The sequence below is a fragment of the Carica papaya genome, chromosome 6 (genome assembly GCF_054855325.1).
Source record: "Carica papaya isolate Zhongbai chromosome 6, ASM5485532v1, whole genome shotgun sequence".
NCBI classification, from domain to species: domain Eukaryota; kingdom Viridiplantae; phylum Streptophyta; class Magnoliopsida; order Brassicales; family Caricaceae; genus Carica; species Carica papaya.
This window is the reverse complement of record NC_142314.1, coordinates 28967031-28993285: the sequence shown is the minus strand read 5'-3', so window position 1 is coordinate 28993285 and position 26255 is coordinate 28967031. Positions and strand designations below refer to the sequence as shown.

General features: G+C 37.1%; 2 protein-coding genes across 3 annotated transcripts in view; both read right to left on the bottom strand.

Moving 5' to 3' along the window:
• The window catches only part of LOC110811603 (phospholipid-transporting ATPase 1-like), a 34810-nt gene extending 25693 nt beyond the window's left edge, over positions 1–9117 (bottom strand). Inside the window, exons 1-2 of one of the 2 annotated variants that reach the window (XM_088223222.1) lie at positions 8536–9117; positions 6020–8315 (exon numbers count right to left, since the gene is read on the bottom strand). In XM_088223222.1, the coding sequence (XP_088079348.1) occupies positions 6020–7787 (1768 nt within the window). In that variant the 5' untranslated portion in view covers positions 7788–8315; positions 8536–9117. The remainder of the gene's footprint in view (positions 1–6019; positions 8316–8535) is intronic. The other variant, XM_088223223.1, reaches the window with a different exon arrangement.
• A 13442-nt stretch (positions 9118–22559) lies between these two features.
• TFIIS (transcript elongation factor IIS) lies at positions 22560–25440 on the bottom strand. The gene is made up of 3 exons (XM_022038194.2): positions 25283–25440; positions 24962–25190; positions 22560–23806 (listed from the first exon to the last, which is right to left on the bottom strand). Exons 2-3 carry the CDS (start codon positions 25124–25126, stop codon positions 22865–22867), a joined length of 1107 nt encoding a protein of 368 aa, XP_021893886.1. The 5' UTR covers positions 25127–25190; positions 25283–25440; the 3' UTR covers positions 22560–22864.
• Positions 25441–26255: the final 815 nt, after the last annotated feature.

The window sequence follows — 26255 nt, the reverse complement described above, 5'->3', positions numbered from 1 at the left end:
AACAAGATCATATTTTGGGAGGATGATTGGATTGGGGAGGGTTGTCTAAAGAGTTGCTTCCCCAGAATTTTCAATATTGCACAATCTAAGGAGATAACTGTTGAGGAATCTTATCGGATTGTTAATGACAAAATTGTATGGTCTATCAATGTCATTTGTGAATTTGAATGATTGGGAGGTTGCTGAATATGAGGGTTTGATGAAGATGCTGGCCGGGTAGGTGGTTGATAACAAAGTGGACTGGATTGTATGGAAATTTGAAAAAAGTGGTAATTTCTCAGTCAAGTCTTACTACAATCATCTTAGCAGTAAAGTGAACGTGATGAGACATAATTTGCCAGCCAAGCGAATTTGGAAAACAAAGGCCCCACTCCATATTGCTTTTTTTGCTTGGGAGGCATGTTGGGAGAGGATTTTGACTATTGACAAGTTGAGAATTAGAGGTAGAGTGATGGTTAACGGCTGTTATTGCTGCTTGCAAGCGGAAGAATCGTGTAACCATCTCTTATTATGGTACCCGTTAGTGTACAGCTTATGGTGTTTGATCTACGGCCTTCCGTGGATTGATTGGGTTGTTGCGGGGTCTGTTGAGGGAGAATTATGGGCGTAGGACGGGCTTTATGTTAAAAAAGAGATTGCTAACTTGATTCCTTTGGCTGTTTTTTGGATCATTTGGAAGGAAAGAAATGGTAGACTTTTTGATAGTGTTGGGAATAGTTCCAATAAATTAAAAAATAAATGAATTCACTATTTTGGTTCTATTTTGTTAGCACATGACATTATTAGTAATGTAAATTTTAGAAATGTCATTGATATGCTAACATTATGTAAAGCTTTTATACATGGGTGGTACCCCCAGTTTTTGGTGCCTTGTTAATATATACTGTACTTTTTATTTCAAAAAAAAAAATGGTTCGCCCTTATGACCAGAGATGGTTTGAGGTAAGAAAGCAAAGAATGACATGGACCACCACATCATTGCAACTTGCAAGAAATGGAAATATACTTACATATAACAAGCTAAGAATCTCAATGTCTACATTACTTATCCTTGATCTCTTCCCTCTAACCATTGGAATTCTTTTTTTTAATATGTTACAGTCGGAGTGGTGAACCATTGTGTTTTGGTAATTATTGTAGTCTTTCGATTTTCTGGCGAACAAAAAAGACCAAAAAGAAGAGTTCAAGTATGTAATAGATATGGTTTCAGCTTGATTAAGATTGCCATTTCAAAATTTTCAAAGGAGTCTTCTATCATACATTTGGAGGTACAACTTACAACGGATGGTGTGGGTGAGTATTTTGTTGTCCTTGATGTCTAATCAGAAGAGGAGGTTTCAGCTGGTTTAGAGAAACGAGTAGATATTTTCTGCCTGAAGTGTTTCAAAAAAATGGTGGGAAATTCCTCTATTTGTCAGAATTTGCTGCCGGGAGGAAATGAAGTAGCCTAGTTTGTCTAGAAGGTAGGGTTGGAATTGGAGGGAGAAGTCTTAGAGGACCTCTGCTTTCAGCTAAAGAAGAGGAATATCAAAGTAGCACCCTTTGAGAAAAGACAGCAAGAAGTAGTGCTGGCACTACTTGAGGGAATAATAACACAAGGCAACAGGTTTCCTTGGCCTTTTTATTTTTCTTTTCGATTTTCAAAAATGCTGGAATTCAGCCTAGATTAGGTGTGTGTAAATAGGAAAATTTTATTTGAAGAAGTTGTAATGTTGGTCTAAAATTATTGGATGAGTATTTATTGTAATTGCAGAATGACCAACATAATTGCAGGAGAATGAGTTGACAGCGGAGCACAATAAGGGCACAACTGGCTTACAAGCAGAAAGTCAATGTCTAATAGGCTGCTTTATCCGACCTAACTATCTGGTTTAAGTGCCTGTGAAATGGAAACAAAGAAATCGATTTCTCAAAATCAATTCGATGTTCGGTGTAATGGAGACCGGGCCAGAAACTAAGAGAGATGGGAAGGAATTCAATTTTGGTCCTCGTCGAGTTATAGGTCCAAGAGAAGGTGTGGGATAATGGTTTGAATGGTTAGGAAATAAGAAAAGCAATGGGAACATAGGGATTTACAGGCAGAGGTGGGGAAGGCCCCTAAACTAAAATCCACTTTGTGTCAAGTTCTTTGGCAATGAAGATTCTGCCCTTATGGAAACCTCAGGAACTGGTAACAAATGGAAATGAGAACATAGGGATTTACAGGCAGAGGTGGGGAAGGCACCTAAACTCAAATCCACTTTGTGTCAAGTTCTTTGGCAATGAAGATTCTGCTCCTATAGAAACCTCAGGAACTGGTAACAAATGGGATTTTAACAAGCAGGAAGCAGATAACAAGGCAGGTGGATTAGCAGCTATTTAAACGCCTCAATATTTTCCATGCAATTCAAGAGGACATGACTAACTCACCTGAATTGCAGAAAATAGTAGATCTAATGCAGCCTAACAAGGCAGGTGATTTATGACCCTAGGTCTTACTCTTCTATAAAATATTTTTAGAAAAAAAAAAGTTTATGTGCAATCCAGTTCATAATAAATTCCCTTTAGGAAGCCATAAAGGATAACAAAAAATTCTGATCCTGGGATAGATGACCAGGAGACATTGGCACCAATAGCTAAAATGGATTTAAGTCCAAGAATCCGACCTTGATCCTGTAACTGAAAAAAGTGCTGTAGAACCTATACAGTTTAATAATAATATACTTATTCCAATTTGTAAAGGCACAAGAGAATGTATTAAACATTATTTTTATCATATCTCACAGTTAGTGTCATTTTATAAGTGCTTACTGTCGCATAAAAATTTTCTCACAAGTTTTGAATACTAAGCCTATTCCTAACATAGTATTTGAGACACTATTTGGTAAAAAATAGAAAAATACTATGAATGTAGAAATGTAAACACTGGAAAAAAACTATACACATGAAATGTTGGATCTAGACAACGACAAGAATCCAGTGGGATGCAAATAGGATTTTACAATCATATACAAGACAAACAAGACAAATGAGATATATAAAGCGAGACCAGCTTATTTTCAAAAAAAAATAAAGCGAGACTGACGGCATAAGACTAACACAAACATATGGGATAGATTATCAGAAAACATTCACACCAGTAGCCAAAATGAATATTAAGCCAATCTTGTTGTCATTAACTACTCATTTTGATTGACAACTACAACAATTTGATGTCAAAAAAAAATTCTTATTGCATGAAGATTTTAAAGAAAAAATTTATGGATATCTCATTTTTGACAAAGAACCAAGACCAAAGAAGTTAAGTAAATTAAAGAAGACTTTGTATGAACTCGAACAACCGGCAAGAGTATGATTTTATAGGTATGTAAGAATGATGATAGATTTAGGATTTAAACAGACCACACTCTATTTACCAAACACTCAGAGACAAGGGGAGCTACAACTCTCCTAATATACGTTGATAATATTATCACAACAGAAGATGATAAGAAAGAAAAACTGATACTAAGATATTGTCTAATAAAAGAATTTAAAATCAATAAACTTGATAAGTTGAAGCATTTACTAAGAACTGAAGTCATCCACTCAAAATCTTAAATTTTTATTTCTCAGTAAAAAATACATTCATAACTTGTTGAGAGACAATAACAAGTTAACATATAAACCAGTTAGTACTCCTATTTATCCTAATCACAAATTAGGAATAGTAAAAGAAGATATACAAGCAAAGAAAGAAATATATCAAACATTAGTTGGGAGATTGATATACCTATCCCACATGAGATCAAAAATTGCATATTCAGTGAGTGTCATAAGACAATTCATGCACATTCCGAAAGAAGTACACCTACAAGAAACCTATAGAGTATTCCATTACCTAAAAAAGTCACCTAGAAAAAGAGTTATGTTCGGCAAGAGTGATAAACTACTCGTAAAAGCTATATTGATGCAGATTATACAGATTCAGTTGTAGACAGAATGTATATCATAGGATATTGTACCTTCTTGGAGGCAACTCAATCAACTAGAGAAGTAAAAAATAAAATATAATTGAGAGATTAAGTGCAGAATTAAAATTCCAGAAAATGGCATGAGAGGTATTTGAACTATTATGGATAAAAAAAATTTTAGAAGATCTTGGAATCAAGTGGAAAAACTCTAGGTACCTATACCGTAACAATAAATCGGTCATAAGCATCGCTCACACTCTGGTGCACACAACCAAACCAAATACATCGAGATTCATAAACATTTCATCAATGAAAAACTTCACAGTGGCTTAATATATACCTCACATGTGCCTATCAATTTTCAACAGACAAATGTATTAAATAAAGGCTAAAGAAATTCGGCATTTCAAGCTCTTATTGGCAAGTTGGAGATAGACAAACATCTATTTTCCATCTTGAAAGGAAGCGTTAAAGAAAGAGTAAATTAGGTTAAAGGATATACGGGTAAATTACATCTTTTATAATTAATTGTAACTAGTTATTTATTTCCTTTTCCCGTCCTATAAGAATGTGTATATATAAAATTGTAATATTAAATAGAATACATATCAAACCATCCTTAACAAAACGTATCAAAAAATTAGTTAAGTAGTCTAAAAAACGGGGCAAGCTCTGGAATTTGGAGGTTCTTTTTAAATAAGCCTCAAGATAGGTTGTCAAGGCCACAAATCCAACAACCACACTAATGGCTTACTTCAAAGCTCCTCATTGTTGGACCTGTGAACAGATCCCAAGGCCAGGACCATGAGATTTGAAGTCAGATGAAACTAATATCTTGGCAACCAAATTGGACAACAATAACCATTAAATTAAAATACAAATAACAAGAGGAATATATTTGCAGAAAATACACAGCAAAAGAAATGTGGGACAAACGAAAAATTATAAAAGTATTAGCAGTAAAGGAGATTTGCCTACGTAGAAACATTATAAAACAAAATATCATAGAGATCTCTGAAACATTATTTTTATAAAATGATATACAACTGCAAGTAATTACGCATTGCCTGTACAAAAATGTGTTATTCAGTACGATTAAAGTAATATCTCGGTGACCAAATGAACAGCAATAACGATTAAAATACACATAAAAAAGAAGAGGGATATATAAAAGTAAAACACACAACAAAAGAAACAATGTGATAATTGAAAATTAACAAAAATATTAGCAGCAAAGCAGTAGCAAGCATTTAAGTTTAAATAGCTAGATGCAAGAAATTTTACTTGGGAAATATGATTTTTATAAAAAGATCTTGCAACTGCAACCAACTGTGCAATGCCAAGATAAAAAGAATGTTTATTCAGTTTGATTGATTAAATTAATTGCAAATTACAGTTTGATATTCTGTAGTTTGAAACTGCAAGATTCAATGAATGTAATTTACTTTTAGCAGTTAACTTGTAGTTTAACCGCTACTTATGTAAAATAATACCATTAGTTTAATACATGAATAGCCTAAATTTTAAAAAATTAACAACCAAATGGATCATATCTAAATTTCCATAATAAAATAAATAAATAAACTAAAATAAAAAAAATAAACTAAACAATAAAACTTCAAATACAAACAAATAATAAAAGAATAAAAAAATATAGATTGCTTTGAGGAAGTCTATGTGTCAAAATTAGTAAACTTCAGTTTTTTTTCTGTTGATTTAGATGGTACTGTATGAATTTTTCAGATATCAAATTTTTTTAAGATACCAACCCACCTCCTGTTCAAAATAATGATTTTACATTGTCTTACTAATGATCAAATCAAGAGTACTAAAACTGCTAAGATAAGCTATAGCCTACTAAATGTAAAAAACATTAAACTACCAAATATCAAACTGTAATTTGTTCTTAAAATAATATATTTTTTCAAGCACAATAAATAGCAATAACCATTAAGATATACATGATTAAAAAAAAAGATAAATATCTACTCAAAACATATAGCAAGCAGAGCATTGAAACAATTGAAAAATTACTAAAAAGTTAACAGAAAGGAGTTACAAAATGAGAAAAGGTCTTCAGATAATACCTGTTGTATTTTGTTGCTGTGACGAACCAATAGGAGGAAAAGAGCTCCCATAATTCCCTCCATGAATACTTGCTCTTCGAAATTCCATTTTGTTTTCAGTAAGTGTCCCAGTTTTATCAGAAAATACATATCGTACTTGACCTAAATCCTCATTTATATTCAATGATCTACATTGAAACCTCGAGCCAGAGCTATCATCATACATATGCCTATCTTCAATCATGAAATACGACTGCCCCAAACGAACCAATTCCATTGAGATATAAAGAGAGATTGGGATCATGATTTGAAATACAATAATAGAACTCAAAAAGGAAAAGAAAGTCTCCATTGGGATCCCATAGTATTTGAATGTTTTCCCACTATCTTTCCCTTTTTTGAAATATCTTTTTCTGTAATAAGGCATGGTATCAAGCTGTTCCCTATGACGGTTGAGCCATAGACCCATTCCAAGGCCCACGACCAGACACATGACAAAAAGAAAAATTGACAACCACAGGGTTTCCCTGTTCATATAAGTTTCTAGCTTGCTTCTCTTGGTAGGAGATGCAGCACTATTTAACATGGCTTTAGTTTCCTGTCCAGCATATACCACAACACCAATTATCCAATCCGTGTTCTTCAACTGACAACCACGCAAAACAATATTTGACTGGCTAAGGGAGAATTGTTGTCCTTTGAATTCCATATTGGCAGTAAACTCATAAATGTTCCTATTTGGTTGCTCGCATCTTATCAAACCCGATACTGTGGAACCCTCAAATACCACACAAGCTGTTTCTTGCCTAGCATACCTTGTCTTCAAATTTGACTCACCATCCAAGTTCATCGTCTGAATGTAAGCAAGTCCACTAGGATCACTTGTACCCAACAAAACCATGTCACATGGAATTGTATCATCAGCATGAATCTTGACAACCTCACCAGCACATATCTTTTTCCATTTTTTTGGTCGGAATTCCCCATCTTGAAGCACCAGTGCCGTCCTGTTATTCTCATTCCTATCTGACCTGTGCCTTCGCCAATCCTCATAGCCATCTTTAATTGCCGTGACACAAAGCACAAACAAGAGTGGAAAAAGGGATACTGTTCTACCGAAAACTGCAAGAGGTGGAAGCTGGTTCAGAGCAGCTATAGCCAGAAAGTATAAATAGGCAACCCGGTGGAACTGAATGAAAAGATTCTTTGGCAAGAAAGTGATCAACGTGTACTTGCTAGTTCGAATCTCATTCCCAGTGAACTCATACTTGTCATTTGTCCTTCTTGGATCATTGATATATATCAATCGAGGATTCTCTCCATGTAACAAGTTATCTCCACAACCCACACTTTTCCGGCAGGACTTCTGTGACTTGTGGAACTTTTCTCGTTGTACTGTAGTAGTTCTAGAAATTTCAAAGGCTGGGGAAGTATTGGCATTGTTGTTCAGTTCCATTGCACCCCACGATACCAGATGTTTCCTCTCGCGCGTGGGGCGCACCAATGAGATCTGCCGTAAGAATTGAAGATCAACAGAGTGGAACTTCCTTGTCTTTTCTAGTGGATGAGTACGTTCAAGGGGACTTGGCTGAAAAGCAGTTTCACCAACAGAGAAAGCTTCTTCTTCTTCTCCTTCCTTTACATCTAAGTAATTGCTCTGTCCCTCTTCAAAGCTAGAGGATGAAAAAGAAACATTGCTGCAGAGGCAACCAATGGATCCTAAGCTGTGATTTCGAGGATGCACTGCAGAAGAAGTATCTGATGACAGCAAAGGCTGCCCAGAAGTCATAAAGCATTCTCCAATTGCCACATTGGAGAAACTTGAAATAACCCAGCCCACTGCAGGACACTATCAACAAAGATTAATGCGCACAGTATATCTCTTGTAATCCAAGTACGCAGCAAAATCTCACAGACTAGAGTAACCTGGGCTTCCCCAAGCAACACATTTTTCTTTCCCAATCAACTAACTCATTTGAGTCCACCTTGGCAATGCATCAATAGGAAAAGGGCAAACTTCAACTTTTGAAACAAGGGTCGCTAGAGATTTCGTCCCAATCAGTACTCCGCGAAAAAGCAATGCAGCTCAAAACAACCCTGTAGATATGGTTCTCAATTTCACAAGGGCTTTAGAGACCGCATAAAAGAGAAAAATACCGTTCAAGTCACATTATGCGCAGAAGCAAACAGGGGCAAAAAGGTCGTTCATTGCTCATGCCGAGATAAATCGCTAAATCCAACGCAAAGTGATGCGCGGATTTCAATATGGACAAACCCGATCAGATCCAGATAACAACAACGATCCACAGATCTACTACTATATGCCAAAACGGAAAACACATGGACAAAATAGGACATAATTGGGACGTATCAGAAAATTGGCAGACCTCAATTGCGATAAGAAAGCAAAATCGAAGTTCGATTTAGATTTCGGAAAAGCAGTTTAACAGCGAAATGTGGTGATTAGCTGAGAAAATGTGTGTGTGTGAGAGAGAGAGAGAGAAAGGGAGAGAGAGAGAGAGAGAGAGAGCACATACCTTTTGAAAATCGCGGGAAAAGGAGGGTTATCGTCTCGGGAATCGTGAAAGGGAGCTTGATCAGAGATGTTTCAATGCACTGAATTCGAAATCACGAAGTGTACAAATCAAATTGATTGCAGAGAAAAGATGGAAACAGAATGAGAGAAGAAGAAAGCAGATCTCAGGGTGCGATGAATCAAAAAGGGGGGTTTAGGTTTATTTGTTGTTTGATGGGGGATGAAAAACTTAGGGGTGGATGAAGAGGGAGAGTGTGATTAGTTTGGCCGAAAAAGTATTAGGGGGATCACAGAGGCCGATGATTTCGCAGACGGACATAAGAGAGACGAATGGTTAACCACAAATCTTGGCTTTTGGCTTTTGCCCGTTTACTGCTACGGACTCAATTCCTTTCCTCGCTCGAGTTTTTTTCTTTTCTTCCCTTCTTTTTTTAAAACTTAAGCCATTTTCTGCAACTGTTCCCTTCTTCTCATGGTGAGTTTTGGAGAGAAATGAAATGCAGCCTACTCATCATCTGTTTCATAATTATAATATGGGCACTAGTTCAAATCGTTATGGCTTCTCCTCAATAATAGGGTATAGAAGAAAACCATTTTGCACTGGGAAAAATAAAAAAATTTATAATATCTGAAATACGTTTGGGTTTGTTGAAATATATATATATATATATATACAAATATATACATACACATGTACGTATGTGTATTTGAATACAAGATACATATATTTAGAGTGTTAAGATGTTTTATTTAATTAAATTTTTATTAAAAGAAAAGTAGTTATGCATTAATACAAAATATTAATTGCAAAAAAATATTCATTTTTATAAGCTTGAATAAATAATATAGTATTATACTATATTATTATATTGTGATTTACTTCATTTTATGTATATAGTATTTTTTTATAAAAAAAAGAAAAAATATGAAGAAATCAAAAAACATCCTACAATAATAAATAAAGAATAAAACAGGTTTGCTCTTCAAGAACTTACAATATGTAACACCCCAAATTTATTATTATTTTTATGAATATTATTTTATTTTATTTTAATTTTTTGTAAATTTTATATAAATTAAATGATTATTTATGTAATAATATATGGGTTTAATTTAGTTTAATTTAATTAAATAGAAATAAAAATAATAGTAATGATAAAAATGGGTAAAATTATTTTTGGGACTTAATTAAAAATGATTTTGAGAAAAATTGGTGAAAATTCGGATTCTGATGGTATTTTTGAAAAGAAAATCGAAAATTATGGGTCAAAACGCAATTTAAAAAAATTAAATCACGTCAGAAGCCTCGTCAGCAGCCCTGGCCAACCAGAACACGCCGCGTGGCAAAGACGCTGACGCGAGAGGCCATGTGGAACGGAGCCACGTGGGCGATCCGCGTGCGCGCGATCGGACGGCTGAGATCTGTCCCCGCGCGCACGGACGGCCCAGATCAAAAGTGCGAGCGGATGACTCAAATTGCACGCGTGCGGACGACCCAAATTGAATCACGTATGGACGGCCTAGATCACATCGCGATGGATGGTCCATATTTATTTCTAACTTAATCGCGATCGGACGGACCAGATTAAATCGCGATTGACGGCTAAGATTAAAAGCGGAAGGTTATAAATAATCTCATCCACACCCAAACCCAAACCCTAGCCGCCAGAGCCCTCGCCGGAGAAGACCGCCCAGCCACCCGGGGAACCGACCACCGCCACCCACCGCCTCATCGGAGCACTTTCCAGCTGCTAAATGAGGTAAAAAAAAATTTCTTGACTCGAATTTCGATTCTAAACCCACCTGTGACTAAATCGGAGCCAAACCACCGACCAATTGGCCGAAAAACGCCGCTAAAGCCCAGCGGTGCTGCCGCGGGTTTCCTCGATTTTTGCCTCCGATGAGACCCTTTTCGATTCCCGTTCAAAGTAATTTTTCCACCATTGTGACCACCGTTCCTCCCTCTACAGGTTAACTAGAACAAAACACCAAATCGCGACTCGCCCCGGAGGAGCCGCCGCACCGGAGAGCTCCGTCGCCGGTAAATCTCAGTTTTTTGTGTTTTTTCGGCTCACCGAGGACCTTACGTGTGTTCTCTCGCAGGAACTAGTGCTAGTTTGGCTGAATTTCGACGGAAATGGCCGAAAACAGCCAACTCAAGGCAAATCGCTACCGCGGGCGGCAGCACCGTCGTCGGAGCACGGCGGAGCCGCCGTGTCGGAATTCTGAAATTGGTCGAATAGGCCATGGGTCTGATTTTAAGTTATTTGGGGACATGTGTAGGTACCAGAAGTGTATTTCAGTTCCCGGAGAGAAATTCAGGGAATTTAGGGACTGTCCGTAGGCGCAGTAAAAAATTAATTTTAGACTCCAAATCAAGTAAGGATCTCTCACCCTATTTCCTGTCACTGAATTAAAGTTTAATAAATGATAAAACGGTATTTTATGAATTAATAGACATGTATAATTAATTAAGATTACTAATGGAGCCCGAATCTGATATATTTTTCAATCAGTTCATGTTTTATTTATTTTACAGTTTTAAATATGTTACGGTATGTGGCTTATTTATTCTATGATTTTGAATACATGAATCATTGTTTGCTTCACTGCTGCTTGATTTTGTGAATTTAATTTATGCTTGCCTTGTGTATGCACGCTGCTTGCTTAAATAGTTATGTTTGAATGGGTAATGAAGACTAAGGATAAATAGGAATGGGATTGAATTGATAATTGGGTAAGTTGACAGCCTCACTAGATATCCTGGGAGATAGTGGACGGACCGGGTCCATAGGAAACCCTACCGGAACCGTTGTCTCATACCGGACGAGGTATGGAGACTTTAAATGTTTTGGCACTCATACCTGACGGGGTATGGGGACGGCTCTGGAATTAAGTTGTTAAGGTGAATGGTTCACGTGTAGCGGGGACCCCTATGAATCTCCATGGATACTAGTAGGCTGATAAAAGAGGAAATTTGTTGCCTAATTATTGAAATATAAAAGTATGACACGTGTTATGTTACAGAGTGCGTATGATTTCATGATATTTATAATGTTATTATTTTCATAAGTTATTTTCATGAATCTCACCTAGGTAAATGGACAGTAAAAGATATTATTATCGATAAATGAGTTTGTTACAAATTGTGCTCCATTGGTTGTTTTTGTTTTCTACCAACCTTTACTTCTGTGACAGTGAGATAGTGTGACGTCTTTACTGGGCTAGTATAGCTCATTCCTTACTTAACCATTTCAGATTAGGAGGACTTAGTTCCCGAGACCGTTCCGCAGGAAGATGGCGAGTAGAAGCTTAAAGATTTTATAGTTTTTCTTATAGTATTTCCTTTAGTTAGCTTATTCTTTCATATCTTTAATACGTTTTTGTTATTGTGTAAGGGATGTTAACCATAATCTATTTCATTTCGCTTCCGCATTTAAAATTTTTATATACATTTCTTTTTAATTTTCGGGACCGTTGTAGTTAGTATTAGAGCCGCGTTCTTCGGACTCATCTCTTACACAATAATACTTAGAGAAATACTAACCGATGAATCATTACTCAACTCTTCCTTGTGAAATGCAGGTACAGAGAGATGAGAAGAGGAAGACCGAGTAGCCCGGGATGATTCGCTTCGGGAAGATGTAGACAAAATATTTGAGATGCTAGAAAGGATCATTGTTGCCCAGCAAGGTCGAGAGGAGAGAAGGGAGTTACCCGACCCTCTCCCAGTACCACAGGTTGAGCCACCATTGTAGGGAGAGGATCCCGAACCCCCGGCACGAGCCTGCTCCTCCACAGTACCACCCGGCACCACCACCGCAGTATAATCCGGTGCCCCAGCCACAGTATTGTCCAGCACTGCCACAGTATAATCTAATGCCCCCACTATATCAGTAGGTTCTACCACAGGACCCCCCAGTCTATCCTCAGCCCGGCCCAGTCCCCTTTCCATGGGACCCAACTCCTTCTTTGATTGACTCGGGCTACGTAGAGAGGTACAGGAGACTGAACCCTTCCACTTTTGCAGGAAAATCCTATTTCGAAGATGCCCAGTACTAATTGGCGGAGACAGAGAAGGCTTTCAAGACCTTAGGAGTGGTTCCTGAGCAGAGGGTTACCCTTGCTTCCTACATGCTGGTGGGGGAAACAGATCGTTAGTTGGAGCTCAAGCAGACCACCCTGCTTACACCAGTCACTTGGGAGCAGTTCTTAGCAGCCTTTCATGCGGAGTACCTCCCCGAGCACATCCGACATTTAAAAGAGATGGAGTTTGTCCAGCTGGTCCAGGGAAACATGACGGTGTCGGAATATGTTCGTAAGTTCCTAGAGCTGGGCCGATACTCCCTTAAGATATTGATGGATGAGGGTAGGAAGGCTAGGAGGTTCCAGTGGGGCCTCCGCCCAAAGATCAAGCAACACCTATTTGTACTAGAGCTTAAGACATACTCAACCGTTCTGGCAAAGGCGCAGATTGTGGAGAAGAGTTTCAACACCCTTCCTCAGTCAGCAGGGAGTCACAGACCCTCAGCTCCACCCCACAGACCAGCACCGACTGCGCATGTCCAATAAAATAAGAGGCCCAGACCGGTGATCCAGGCTCCCCCTTGGGCTCTAGGGGCAGCACGTGGTAAGATCTGTCAGCACTGCGACAGGGATCACGGGGACCGACCATGCTACCGCCTCAACAACACCTGTCGCATATGTGGTAGTGCCCAGCACTATGCGAGAGAGTGCTCGAGGAACCAAAATCAAGAAAAACCTCCTATTCAAGGCAAGATTTACAACCTCACACAACAGGATACCGATGCCAACCCAGACGTGGTATAGGGTATGTACACTATTTGTAACCATATTGCTCGTGTTTTATTTGACACTAGTGCATCGCATTCATTTGTTTCACATGTTTTTGCATCCAAATTTAATGTATTACCTGATAAACTTGATTCAATGTTATTTGTGTCTACTGCTGGGGGTGAAACACTATTGGAAGAAGTTGTCTACATGGCTTCTGCCATGGAGATAGCAAATAAGAAACTGAGTGTAGACCTAATAGGGTTAGACACGAAGAATTTTGATGTAATTTTAGGGATGGACCGGCTAGCAGCGTATCACGCCACCATAGATTACTTTAGCAAAAAGGTTATATTTAATCCTCATAATGAAGAGGCATTGGAAGAAGTTGTCTACAAGGCTTCTGCCATGGAGATAGCAAATAAGAAACTGAGTCTAGACCTAATAGGGTTAGACACGAAGAATTTTGATGTAATTTTAAGGATGGACTAGCTAGCAGCGTATCACGCCACCATAGATTACTTTAGCAAAAAGGTTATATTTAATCCTCCTAATGAAGAGGCATTTACAAATTAATAAAATCATTTAGTACTTATTCCTTGATGACAAGTTTTCTTAATTATCAAGTACGTTAACCTTGTTATTTTCTCTAACTAGGCAAGCCCAAGAAAGAGAATAATATTCAAGAGATTCCAGTAGTCCGAGACTTTCCAGATGTGTTTCCGGATGAACTACTCGGACTACCAGTGGACAGGGAAGTCGAGTTCACCATAGACATACAGCCAGACACCCAGCCCATTTCGGTTGCTCCTTATCGTATGAGCCGCGTTGAGATGGAAGAGCTGAGAAAACAGATCATTGAATTGCAAGACAGTGGTTTTATTAAACACAGTGTGTCCCCTTAGGGTGTTGGAGTCACTTTTGTAAGGAAGGGAGATAGAACGTTGAGACTGTATATTGCTTACAGAGGATTGAATAAGGTCACAATCAAGAACAAATATCCCCCTCCTAGAATTGATGACCTCTTCGATCAGCTGTAGGGTGCGTAGGTCTTCTCCAAAATAGACCTGCGATTAGGTTGCCATCAGGTGAAAATAAAAACAGAAGATATTCCCAAGACGGCCTTTAGAACCAGGTACGGATACTATGAGTTCCTAGTCATGCCATTCGGGCTAACCAATGCCCCGACCATCTTTATGGACATGATGAACAGGGTCTTTAGAGAATTCTTGGATCAATTTATTATCGTGTTCATCGATGACATCTTGGTCTACTCAAAAAGCAGATAAGAGCATGCTCACCATCTAGCCCAAGTTTTGCAGGTCCTCAGAAAAAAGAAGCTATATGCAAAGTTTAATAAGTGTGGATTCTGGCTTAAGCAGACCGCCTTCTTAGGACACATCATATCGAAGGAAGGAGTATTAGTGAATCCCGAAAAGGTTGAAGTAGTATTTGGCTGGGAGAAGTTGACGTCAGTTAATGAAATCCGTAGCTTCCTGGGAATGGCAGGTTATTACCGCAGGTTCGTTGAAGGATTCTCTAGTCTAGTGGCTCCCCTAACCCGACTCACAAAGAAGAATGCCAAGTTTCAGTGGAATGAGGACTGCAAAAGAAGTTTTTCAGAATTAAAGAAGCAGCTGACCACTGCACCCATGCTGGCTTTACCGAGTGGATCGGGGGGATGTACAGTTTATAGTGATACCTCCTATCTAGGCCTAGGTTGTGTCCTAATGCAGCATGGGAAGGTTCATAGCCTATGGGTCCAGACAGTTAAAGAATCATAATAGGAATTATCTCACCCATGACTTGGAGTTTGCTGCAATCATACACGCCTTGAAAACTTGGCGGAGAGACCTTTCAGATCTATACTGATCATAAGAGTTTGAAATATATATTCACTCAAAAGGATCTCAACATGAGTCAGAGAATATGGATGAAACTCCTTAAAGACTATAATTATGATATCTTGTACCATCCGGGTAAAGGCAACGTGGTGGCAGATGTTCTTAGCAGGAAAAGTGCAGGTATCTTAACCCAAATGATGGTTTCAGAATGCAGGCAAATTGGGGCCACACAACAGGTTCGACTTCAGGACCTGAAGAGAGTCACATGTTTGGGTCATCTGACCGTCCAGCTCGAGTTAATCTAGAAAATAAGGGAAGCCCAGTCAGTTGACCCCGCTCTAATAGCCCGCAAGATTGATGCAGAACAGGGAGTGAGTTCAGAATTCTAAGTCTCTACCGATGGGTTACTCCGGTTCCAGGACAGGATGTGTGTCCCAGACGACAGTGACTTAAAGAGAGACATCATGACAGAGTCCCATACCTCGAAGTTTGTCATGCATCCCGGAAGCACCAAAATGTACCAAAGCATGCGACCCCGATTTTGGTGGAATGGGATGAAGAGGAACATAGTCGACTTTGTATCTAAATGCTTGGTATGTCAGCAGGTCAAGGCAGAGCATAAACGCCCAGGCAGGTTACTTTAGCCTTTACTGATCCCAGAGTGAAAATGGAAACATATTACCATGGACTTCGTAACGGGATTACCTAAAGCACATTCTAGACATGACGCCATCTGAGTAATTGTTGACCGGCTTACCAAGTCTTCCCATTTCTTAGCCATCAGGATGACCGATCCCTTGGACAAGTTGGCAAGAATGTATATCCGGAAAATAGTCAGATTGCATGGAGTTCTAGTGACAATGGTATCCGACAGGGACCCCAGGTTCACCTCTCGATTTTGGAGTAGATTTCAGCAAGCCATGGGAACAAAGCTGTCTCTCAGTACTGACTTCCATCCTCAGACTCATTGACAATCAGAAAGGACAATCCGTACACTTGAGGATATGCTCCAAGCTTGCGTCATTGACTCTAGGGGCCATTGGAACGATCATTTACCCCTGATATAATTTGCCTACAACAACAGCTACCAAGCGAGTATTGGCATGGCTCCGTATGAGGCGTTATATGGGCGCCCATGCAGATCGCCGATTTGTTGGGAAGAAGTGGACGATAGAAAATTGTTCGGGCTGGAGTTGGTAGAGGAGATCACGTCCTAAATAGTTAAAATCAGAAAGAACATTCAGACGGCTCAGAGCAAGCAGAAGAGTTATGTGGACACCCAGATGAGAGATTTAGCGTTTGAGAAAGGCGACCGGGTGTTTCTTAAGGTCACTCCTTTCAAGGGAATTAGTAGGTTCGGTAGGAGGAAAAAACTGAACCCTTGATTTATTGGACCATGTGAAGTCTTAGACAGGATTAGTACTGCCGCCTACAGACTAGTACTGCCTCCAGAGCTCTCCAAGGTCCACAATGTGTTCCATGTATCCATGTTACGTAAGTATAACCCGAACCCCTCTAATGTCTTGGCTCATGAACCGCTTCCACTCTAAGAGGACTTATCTTATGAGGAAGTACCAGTCGGTATTACGGACTGAAAGAGCAGAATACTCCGCAACCAGGAAATATCATTTGTAAATGTCGTGTGGCAGAACCACATGCCAATGGAGGTTACTTGGGAGCTAGAATCAGACTTTAGAGCCCAGTATCCCTATTTGTTCGATCAAGAGTAAGAGGCAAATTTGGAGGACCAAATTTCCTTAAGGGGGAGAGAGTTGTAACACCCCAAATTTATTATTATTTTTATTAATATTATTTTGTTTTATTTTAATTTTTTGTAAATTTTATATGAATTAAATGATTATTTATGTAATAATATATGTATTTAATTTAGTTTAATTTAATTAAATGGAAATAAAAATAATAATAATGATAAAAAGGGGTAAAATTATTTTTGAAATTTAATTGAAAATAATTTTGGAAAAAATGGGTGAAAATTCGGATTTTGGGGGTATTTTTTAAAAGAAAATCGAAAAACATGGGTCAAAACGTAATTTAAAAAAATTGCGCCACATCAGAAGCCTCGTTAGCAACCCCGACCAACCAGCACACGCCATGTGGCAGAGACGCTGAAGTGGGAGGCCACACGGAACGGAGCCACGTGGGTGATCCGCGTGCGCGCGATCGGACGGCTGAGATCCGTCCCCGCGCACACGGACAGCCCAGATTAAAAGCGCGTGCGGACGGCCCAGATTGCACGCATGCAGAAGACTCAGATTGAATCACTCACGGACGGCCTAGATCGCATCGCGATGGACGGTCCAGATTCATTTTCAATTTAATCGCGATCGGACGGTCCAGATTAAATCGCGATGGACGGCTCAGATTAAAAGCAGAAGGTTATAAATAATCTCATCCATACCCAAACCCAAACCCTAACCGCCAGAGCCCTCGCCAAAAAAGATCGCCCAGCCACCGGGGGAACTGACCGCCGCCACCCGCCGCCACACCGGAGAACTTTTCGGCTGCCAAACGAGGTAAAAAAAATTTTCATGGCTCGGATTTCGATTCTAAACCCACATGTGGCCAAATCGGAGCTAAACCACAGGCCAATTGACCAGAAAATGCCGCCAAAGTCCAGCGACGCTGCCGCGGGTTTCTTTGATTTTTGCCTCCGATGAGGCCCTTCTCGATTCCCGTTTAAAGTAATTTTTCCACCATTGTGACCACCGTTCCTTCCTCTACAGGTTGACCAGAGCAAAACACTAAATCACAACTCGCACCAGAGGAGCTGCCGGTAAGTCTCAATTTTTTATGTTTTTTCGGCCCACCGAGGAGCTTACGTGTGTTCTCTCGCAGGAACTGGTGCTAGTTTGGCTGAATTCGGCCGAAAATAGCCAACCCAAGGCGGATCGCTGCCGTGGGCGGTGGTGCCATCGTCGAAGCACGGCGGAGCCGCCGTGCCGGAATTCCGAAATTGGCCGAATAGGCCTTAGGTCTGATTTTGAGTTATTTGGGGACATGCGTAGGTACCGGAAGTGTGTTTCAGTTCCTGGAGAGAAATTCAGAAAATTTAGTGACTTCCCATAGGCGTAGTAAAAATCCAGTTTTAGACTCCGAATCAAGTAAGAATCTTTCACCCTATTTCCTATCATGGAATTAAAGTTTAATAAATGATAAAACGGTATTTTATGAATTAATAGACATGTATAATTAATTAAGGTTGCTAATGGAGCCCGAATCTGATATATTTTTCGGTCAGTTCCTGTTTTATTTATTTTACAGTTTTAAATATGTTACGGTATGTGGCTTATTTATTCTATGATTTTGAATGCATGAATCATTGTTTGCTCCACTACTGCTTGATTTTGTGAATTTAATATATGCTTGTCTTGTGTATGCACGTTGCTTGCTTAAATAGTTATGTTTGAATGGGTAACGAAGACTAAGGATAAATAAGAATGAGATTAAATTGATAATTGGATAAGTTGACAGTCTCACTAGATATCCTAGGAGATGGTGGACGGACCAGGTCTATAAGAAACCCTACCGGGAATGTTGTCTCATACCGGACAGGGTATGAAAACTTTAAATATTTTGGTGCTCATACCGGATGGGGTATGGGGACGGCCGCTTCACTTTCATACCGGACGGAGTATTGAGGTTTATTGTTTTGGCGCCCATACTAGACGGTGTATGGGGACGACCCTGGAATTAAGTTGTTAAGGTGATTGGTTCACGTGTAGCGAGGACCCCTATGGATCCCCATGGATACTAGTAGGCTGATAAAAGAGGAAATTTGTTGCCTAATTATTGAAATATAAAAGTATGACACGTATTATGTTAGAGAGTGCGTATGATTTCATAATATTTATAATATTATTGTTTTCATAAGTTGTTTTCATGAATCTCACCGAGGTAAGTGGACAGTAAGGGGTATTATTATTGATAAATGAATTTGTTACAAATTATGCTCCATTGGTTGTTTTTGTTTTCTACCAACCTTTACTTCTGTGACAGTGAGATAGTGTGACGTCTTTACTGGGCTAGTGTAGCTCATTCCTTACTTAACCATTTCAGATCAGGAGTATTTGGTTCCCGAGACCGTTCCGCAGGAAGACGGCGAGTAGAAGCCTAAAGACTTTATAGTTTTCCTTATAGCATTCATTTATAGTATTTCCTTTAATTAGCTTATTCTTTCATAACTTTAATACGTTTTGGTTATTGTGTAAGGGATGTTAACCATAATCTATTTTATTTCGCTTCTGTACTTAAAATTTTAATATACATTTTCTTTTAATTTCCAGAGCCGTTGCACAATACCTTCCTAGTTAAGGCATTAATCACCTAATTGTATAATGTAAAAATCGGACTCATAATAAAAAATGTTGTCTTGATCACCTAATTATATAATATAAAAATTTGACTCATAATAAAAAAAATGTAAACTATTTAGGACGGTTCAAAAACATCCTCTAATAATAGCCAAAATTCACCATAACACTAGTGTTTGGAAGATATTACAATAAATACTCTTTGAGCATTCCTTTCAATGATGAGATTTTGTATACTTTTTTCATGTGCTAATTCAATACTGATTTTTAAAGTTGATAGCTCAACAAGCTTAATGTTATCAAACAAAAGCAAATGTCGTATACCTATAAAGATTACTTTACCATTATAATATCTAGATATTATACCAAATCATGCTCAACCATTATTTCTAAGGGAGACATCAATATTTAGCTTGAGATAACTTGCAAAAGGCATGACCTATGAAGTAGGAATAAGGATGGAGGTGGAATATGTGTTATGCAATATTCATGCCCTATTGCTTATTCATAATCATATAAGTATTGTGCGAGTTTCATAATTAAGGTTTAAGGGTACATTTTTTTTCCGTTATGGCATTGTTGGTTTCTACTTCAGCATATTCCCCATTAAATCATCATAAACCATGCTCAATCATATTTATGGTGGGATTTTATGTTTAATCATGACTATATTAATGTGTAATGAATTATATAACGTACGTTGTAATGACTATATTAACGTGTAGTTATATTTATTGAATAAGTGCTACTTGATTCATCTACTGGTACCACCAGTTTATGTCATAACTTCTTCAATTTGTCCATGTTCTTTTAGTGAAGGCTTGTTCTATTTTTTGTTTTTTTCTAACTCTATAGTATCCGCTTTCCATAGCATGTTGGTCATCTTTTAACATTGCTAAATGAATTCATCATATAGATCATAGGCTAAGAGGGACACTTACAATATATTGAGCTTTCACTTGTGAAAAAAAATGTTGGCTATCAAAGGCATATTCCATGTCACATTGTGTGGATGGATCTATTATACTTTGGAGTTGTTTTTACAACCATCAGTCCATTCGAACTTTACATCTTTTCTGATAAGTTGAGTAAGGGGAGTTTCAATCTTAGAGAATTCTTCAACAAATCTAAAATATAACTTGCCAACTTTAGGAAACTCTGAATTTCTGAAACAATTGTAGGACGTTTTCAGTTCACTTTTGTATCAATCTTGGCATAATCCATTATTATCCCATCTTTAGAGACAACATGACTGAGGAAGAAGATTCCATTGAGGTAAAATTCATACCTGTTCAACTTAGCATATAATCTTTCTCTTTTAAGGGTCCTTAAAATGTATCTCAAGTGTTCGGCATGTTCATCATTATTGTTGGAGTAGGTCAAGATATTATAAATGAATAATGAAAAATTTATCTAGATAGAGCTTGAATACTTGATTTATCATATCCATAAACATCGTTGGTGCATTAGTTAAACCAAAAGGTAAGACTTAAAATTCATAATGGTCATACTTTGTCATGAATGCGATATTTAATATATTTTCAACCTTAATCTTTATCTGTTGATATCCGGGCCTCAAATCAATATTTGAGAATAAATTAGTACCTTATAATTGATCGAAGAGATCATCAATTCTTGGTAGATGATACATATTCTTAAATGTGATTTGGTTGAGCGTTCTATAGTCAATACACAACCATTAAGTACACAACCATTTAGTACACAACCATTGAGTCTCGTCTTTCTTATTCATAAATAAGATCGATGCACTCGATGGAGAAATACGGGGGGCGGACAAAATTTCAATTTAGGGATGAATTTAAAAGCATTGAAAATACATTTAAGGATAAATTTCTATTTTAATAATTTTCTAAGGGTTTAAGTTATGCTTTAATTAATTATTTATAATTTAAAAGCATGAATTAAAGTTTAAATTTGAGATTTATTTAATTTAAACGGTTTAACATTCGATTACACATGTGACGTTACAAAGTATTATTTGTCGGTCTCCCATTAATCAATAATATATACAGTATTGTTTTTAAAAGATATAAAAAAATAATTGAATAATTTCTTTAAATGAAGAGTAAAAAGTTAGGAAACTTACATTTATTTTTTATTTTATAAGTTATTTTTCATGCCCTAATAAGTATGATATTTAATGTTATTAAATCAAACAATGTGTTTAAAAGTTTGTTGTAAGTAGTAAATAAATACTCTTTTAACTCATGCAAGTGTAAATAATATAATATAATTACTTACCACACTAGTTTATAAACATAAACTATAACATAATATAGTTATATTTTCTAAATGTACCACTAGTAAAATATTTAAAACGTTTAGAGCTTAATATACTCAAATATTATAATATTAAAAAAATATTAACTGCATATACAAAATGGTCGGAAATACACTCAAGAGTAACGAAGTACGTCTTATGAAATATTAGCATACACAAAAGACATCTCTAAATAAGCAGGGTATTTTAAAATACCATTCAGTAGTAATTACTCTACGTATATTTTATTTTTATCTATTAATAATATTTATTTTTTAACTATATTTACTGTACATCTCACTGAGAATTTTAATTTTTGTCATAGATATAATTTTTTATATGTATGCGGTATAACCAAAAAAATCATACTAAGTCTAATAACAGGAAAAATAAAGTTTCCCAAAAAAAATAAGTAGACAAATTCCTTTTATATGATCAAATATTAAAAAATTACTACAGAACAAAGAAAAACCTTAAAAAAATTAGAAACTAGGAAATATCTAAAATTAAGGAAACATCAATTTTGTGCATATATAACATCTGATATAATTGTCAAAATCTATAATTATGTAAATAAATTAGTTAAAAGTGTTTTATCATTCAAACTAATTTGCAAAAAGAACGTATCAATAAAAAAATATTAGATATATAGATAAGTCTCTTCAATTGTAGTCTCCAATCCACATCTGTGAACTCCTCAACTTCAAATCTAGTACTCTACTCGGCAGGGCATACTATACTACATTCAAAGAGTTGCTCTAAGAAATTTGCGACATTAAATTTAAACTGCATTCTATTCATCTAACAGACAAAACTAACACAACAAAAAAGCTAAAATCAACAGAAACAATCAGATTCTCTCAAAGGATTGGACTCCTTCTGAGACACTGACCAAAGTAAGACAAATGGCTAATCATCCCTGAAGTAAATTGTTCCTATAGTTGAATAACATGAATTAATCTCCTACATGAATGAGAAGAAAAACTCAAATAGCGAATCCCAGTAAAATGGATAAAGCTTCTCCGACGATTATGACCTCTATTTCCTGCACTTGCAGATGGCAAACCTGAAGAAAATCCATTAGCAGAATTTCCAGTGATTGTTGCAGTTTACACATGTTACATAGGTCGTCATGGGTTCATCTGCACTCCTCGTCTGCATCTGATAGTAAGTGCATTTCCGCTGACCACACCGACCACACTTAAATTGATCTGTTGTTGCCTTTGGTGCACCACCACGCTCACAGTCAAACAAAGCTTTCTCTTTGATTTGGTTATTCTCCCGCTGCCTCTGATCACTTGCCATTTCTTCAGCGGTCATACTGATAAGCCTCTCTGGCTTGATCTCTCCTAGAAGAACTTTTCTCCTCAAATCTGGGTTGTTTGGGTCCTTGATATTGAACATTATAGACCTGTATTTGTACTTCTGAGCACCATTTGACCGACCCATCTTTTCAAACATTACAGATTCTACAGCAACAGCAACCCGGATAGGATCACTTGCATTTACTTCCTCTCTAATGTCATCATCAGCCTCATTAGCAACTTTGGACAGGGCCTCCACAAGGAGTTCCCGAACTTTGTCACGTAAAACATCATTACATTTGATCAATGACGTCAGCTTCGGGGGAGCATTAGGTGCCTGAGATGGTCTCTTTATAGATGCATGTCTTTCCTCTTTGCGGGTATTCTCACCCATGACAGCATCCACTTCTGCTTCTTTTTTCTCAAACTTAGTAGCTCTTGTTGAATCACCCTTGTAAGCTTTCTCAACTTTGACTGGCTGAGCATTTGAAACCTTTTCAACCTTCACTGGCACTTCTTTTTGAACTCTCTCAACTTTGACATTCTCCACCTTTGCTGCCTGAGTTTTTGCAGACGGTATATTATTACTAGTTCCACTTTTCTTATTTCTGGTTGTCTCTTCAATGATTACTTTCTTCCACATCTCAAGCAAGTCAGTAGCAACAGTTTGTATCTTGTCTGCAGGATGTTTTGTGAGAGACCGAAGCTTTTTTCCAACCTGTAATATGAAATAAAATGAACTTTAGTCCATCACGAAAAGAGAAATATACATATAACATCCCCGAAAAAAATAAATACATATATAACAAGAGCACAAATTATTCTACTTGTTTGCTCTATGGTAAAATCCATACAGAGGATAATGCAAGTAATTGAAATGGTTAAAAGCATTTGACAGTTCTTCCGAAAAAAATGCAATTCACAGTCAGATAGTTCTCTGAAAAACCATTGCCCATTATCATCTTTCTTATTAAAAGGACAGCAGACAGCTTAAATCAATGGACACAAAAAAGCAGGGACTAGGTCACCGGAGTTTTATCTTCCCTCCAGCATATATTCTTATATTCCTTTTTGTTAAAGTATTTATGTACAGTCAGTAAAAAAGGTAAAGTATATCTAACGAATAAGACCATTTAAAAGAATATCAATCAAGAAATTTGAAACTGGATGGAAACCAGAGCAATTATGTGCTAACTCAAATAGACATATGATGGAAATCAAATAAATTTCATGTGCTGACAGCAGAATAATTCAACAACTTCCTAGTTTTTTGGTATTTAGGGATACCATAACTTCGAATTTCTATCAATAACAGCAGATAAGGTGCCTCCACTTAGCAAGAGAGAAGCTTAGTGTCAGTCTGACGGAAAAACTGAGGGAATCTTGTTTCTTGTTATTTACAAATTAATTTTTTATAGTCTAGTTTAGTTTTCTCTTGCTATTTGATAGAGAAAGCTAGCACCTCGGTTTATCAGGAACCCCAAGCAAAAGCAAAAGCAAAAGCAAAAGAAAGAGTCTTGCCTTCAAACACAAGTTTTTACACTTCTTATTCTTCATCTTACACAGAAACCAAAAAATTGCAAACAGTAATTCAGGAGAAATGCTTAGGTATAGAGAAAGAGAAATCTTTGTTCCTTGTTTTCACAGAAGTATTTTCTTCTCATCAATGTTACCAGCAATCACAACATATTCAATCAATGATCAAAGCTGATATATAGGTGCAGCTCGACAAATAATTAACCAGAATCCCTTTCTCCCCTACTTTCCCTCTTTTTTTTTTTTTTCTTTCTCCGCTGAAGAGAACATTATATGATAGATGATAACGATATATCTTATGCAATTAAAACGGGAAAACAGTAAAACGGCGAGATACCTGAGTGGCGACGAGAACATTGTAAGATACAGGAAATATCTTGAGTCGATTCAAAGCATCGATGCATCGCGATATCTCAGGTCCATTGCGAGATACTCCGTCAAGGGCCGCCGCATCTGCCGCCTTCTTTGCCGCTTCAAACAATTCCACCAACTCGCTCTCCATTATTTATCAGATGGTCCGTTAATCTCCGCACCACCTTCCTCCGCAGAGAGGAACGAAATACAACCTTGAGAATAAAGGAAGTCGGTAGGTAAATAGGCAATCGAAACTCGAAAGACCGAGAAACAGAAAGAGAGAGATAAGAAACGGAGAAGAGACCTGAGAAATAGCAGAGCGATCTGGTAGATGAGAGGAGAGGAGAGAAGGGAGATGTGATAGTCTCCGGTGAGATTGCGGATGGCGATTTGGGGTTGGCCTTCCCCCTTTGCCTAGCTTTATTACTGGGTCAATACAGTCATGAACCAAGCAGTAGGATACCGGTTTCTCTTATTACAAATCACAAGATGATGGACGGTCGCTGATGGCCTCAGCAAGTTAATAAAAAGAAATAAAATCTTATGATATTGATAATACTTATCCTTAATTAATTAGCCAAGATTACATGAATAATTGTAATATTAAATATAATTTGAAATTAATTTTAATTAAGCAACATTTTTTTAATTACTAATTTATAATAAATTAACCACTAAAACATTTGAGAGCTTAAAAAGTAACATAAAATAAATTTTATAATCCACAAGATCATAAACTAGAACAATTAATGGATAATGTCTTTTCATTTATGCATTTCTTAGGAGTTCTTTTATCGGTTATAATTATTGTTTATGTTTTAGGGTTTAGTTTAGTTAGTTGCATGATATTCCAATACAATAGTTTGTTTTATAAACTTATTTTTATAAAAGTATTTTAAAAAACAATCGATATATACAAAACGATCGATACTCATATTCGTACTGAATAATTTAATTTATTATAAATTTTTATTATTTATGTATATTGATATAGAGCTACCATATTAATACTTAGTATTTTAAAAGTGGTTGTATTATTTTTATAAAATATAATTTCCTGATTGTAAAAGTAGTATTTACACACATATTCTCACGTTATCTTTCAGCATTTATGGTCTATCACTATTTGACTACATCTTATTTACATTATATTTTATTTTACTTTTTAAAGCAAGTCCATATATTGTCATTATAATAATTTGTGTTGTTTTCAGAACGATTAAAATATTTTCAGTAAATGAATTATTGGTACATTGTCTTATAAATGTGTACATCAC

Bases quoted from the DNA above. Each gene is read 5' to 3' on its own strand.
- TFIIS (XM_022038194.2), bottom strand. From the start codon at position 25,126: ATGGAGAGCGAGTTGGTGGAATTGTTTGAAGCGGCAAAGAAGGCGGCA. The intron at 23,807-24,961 runs GTATCTCGCCGT...TTCATATTACAG, and splicing joins ATGTTCTCGTCGCCACTCAG to GTTGGAAAAAAGCTTCGGTC.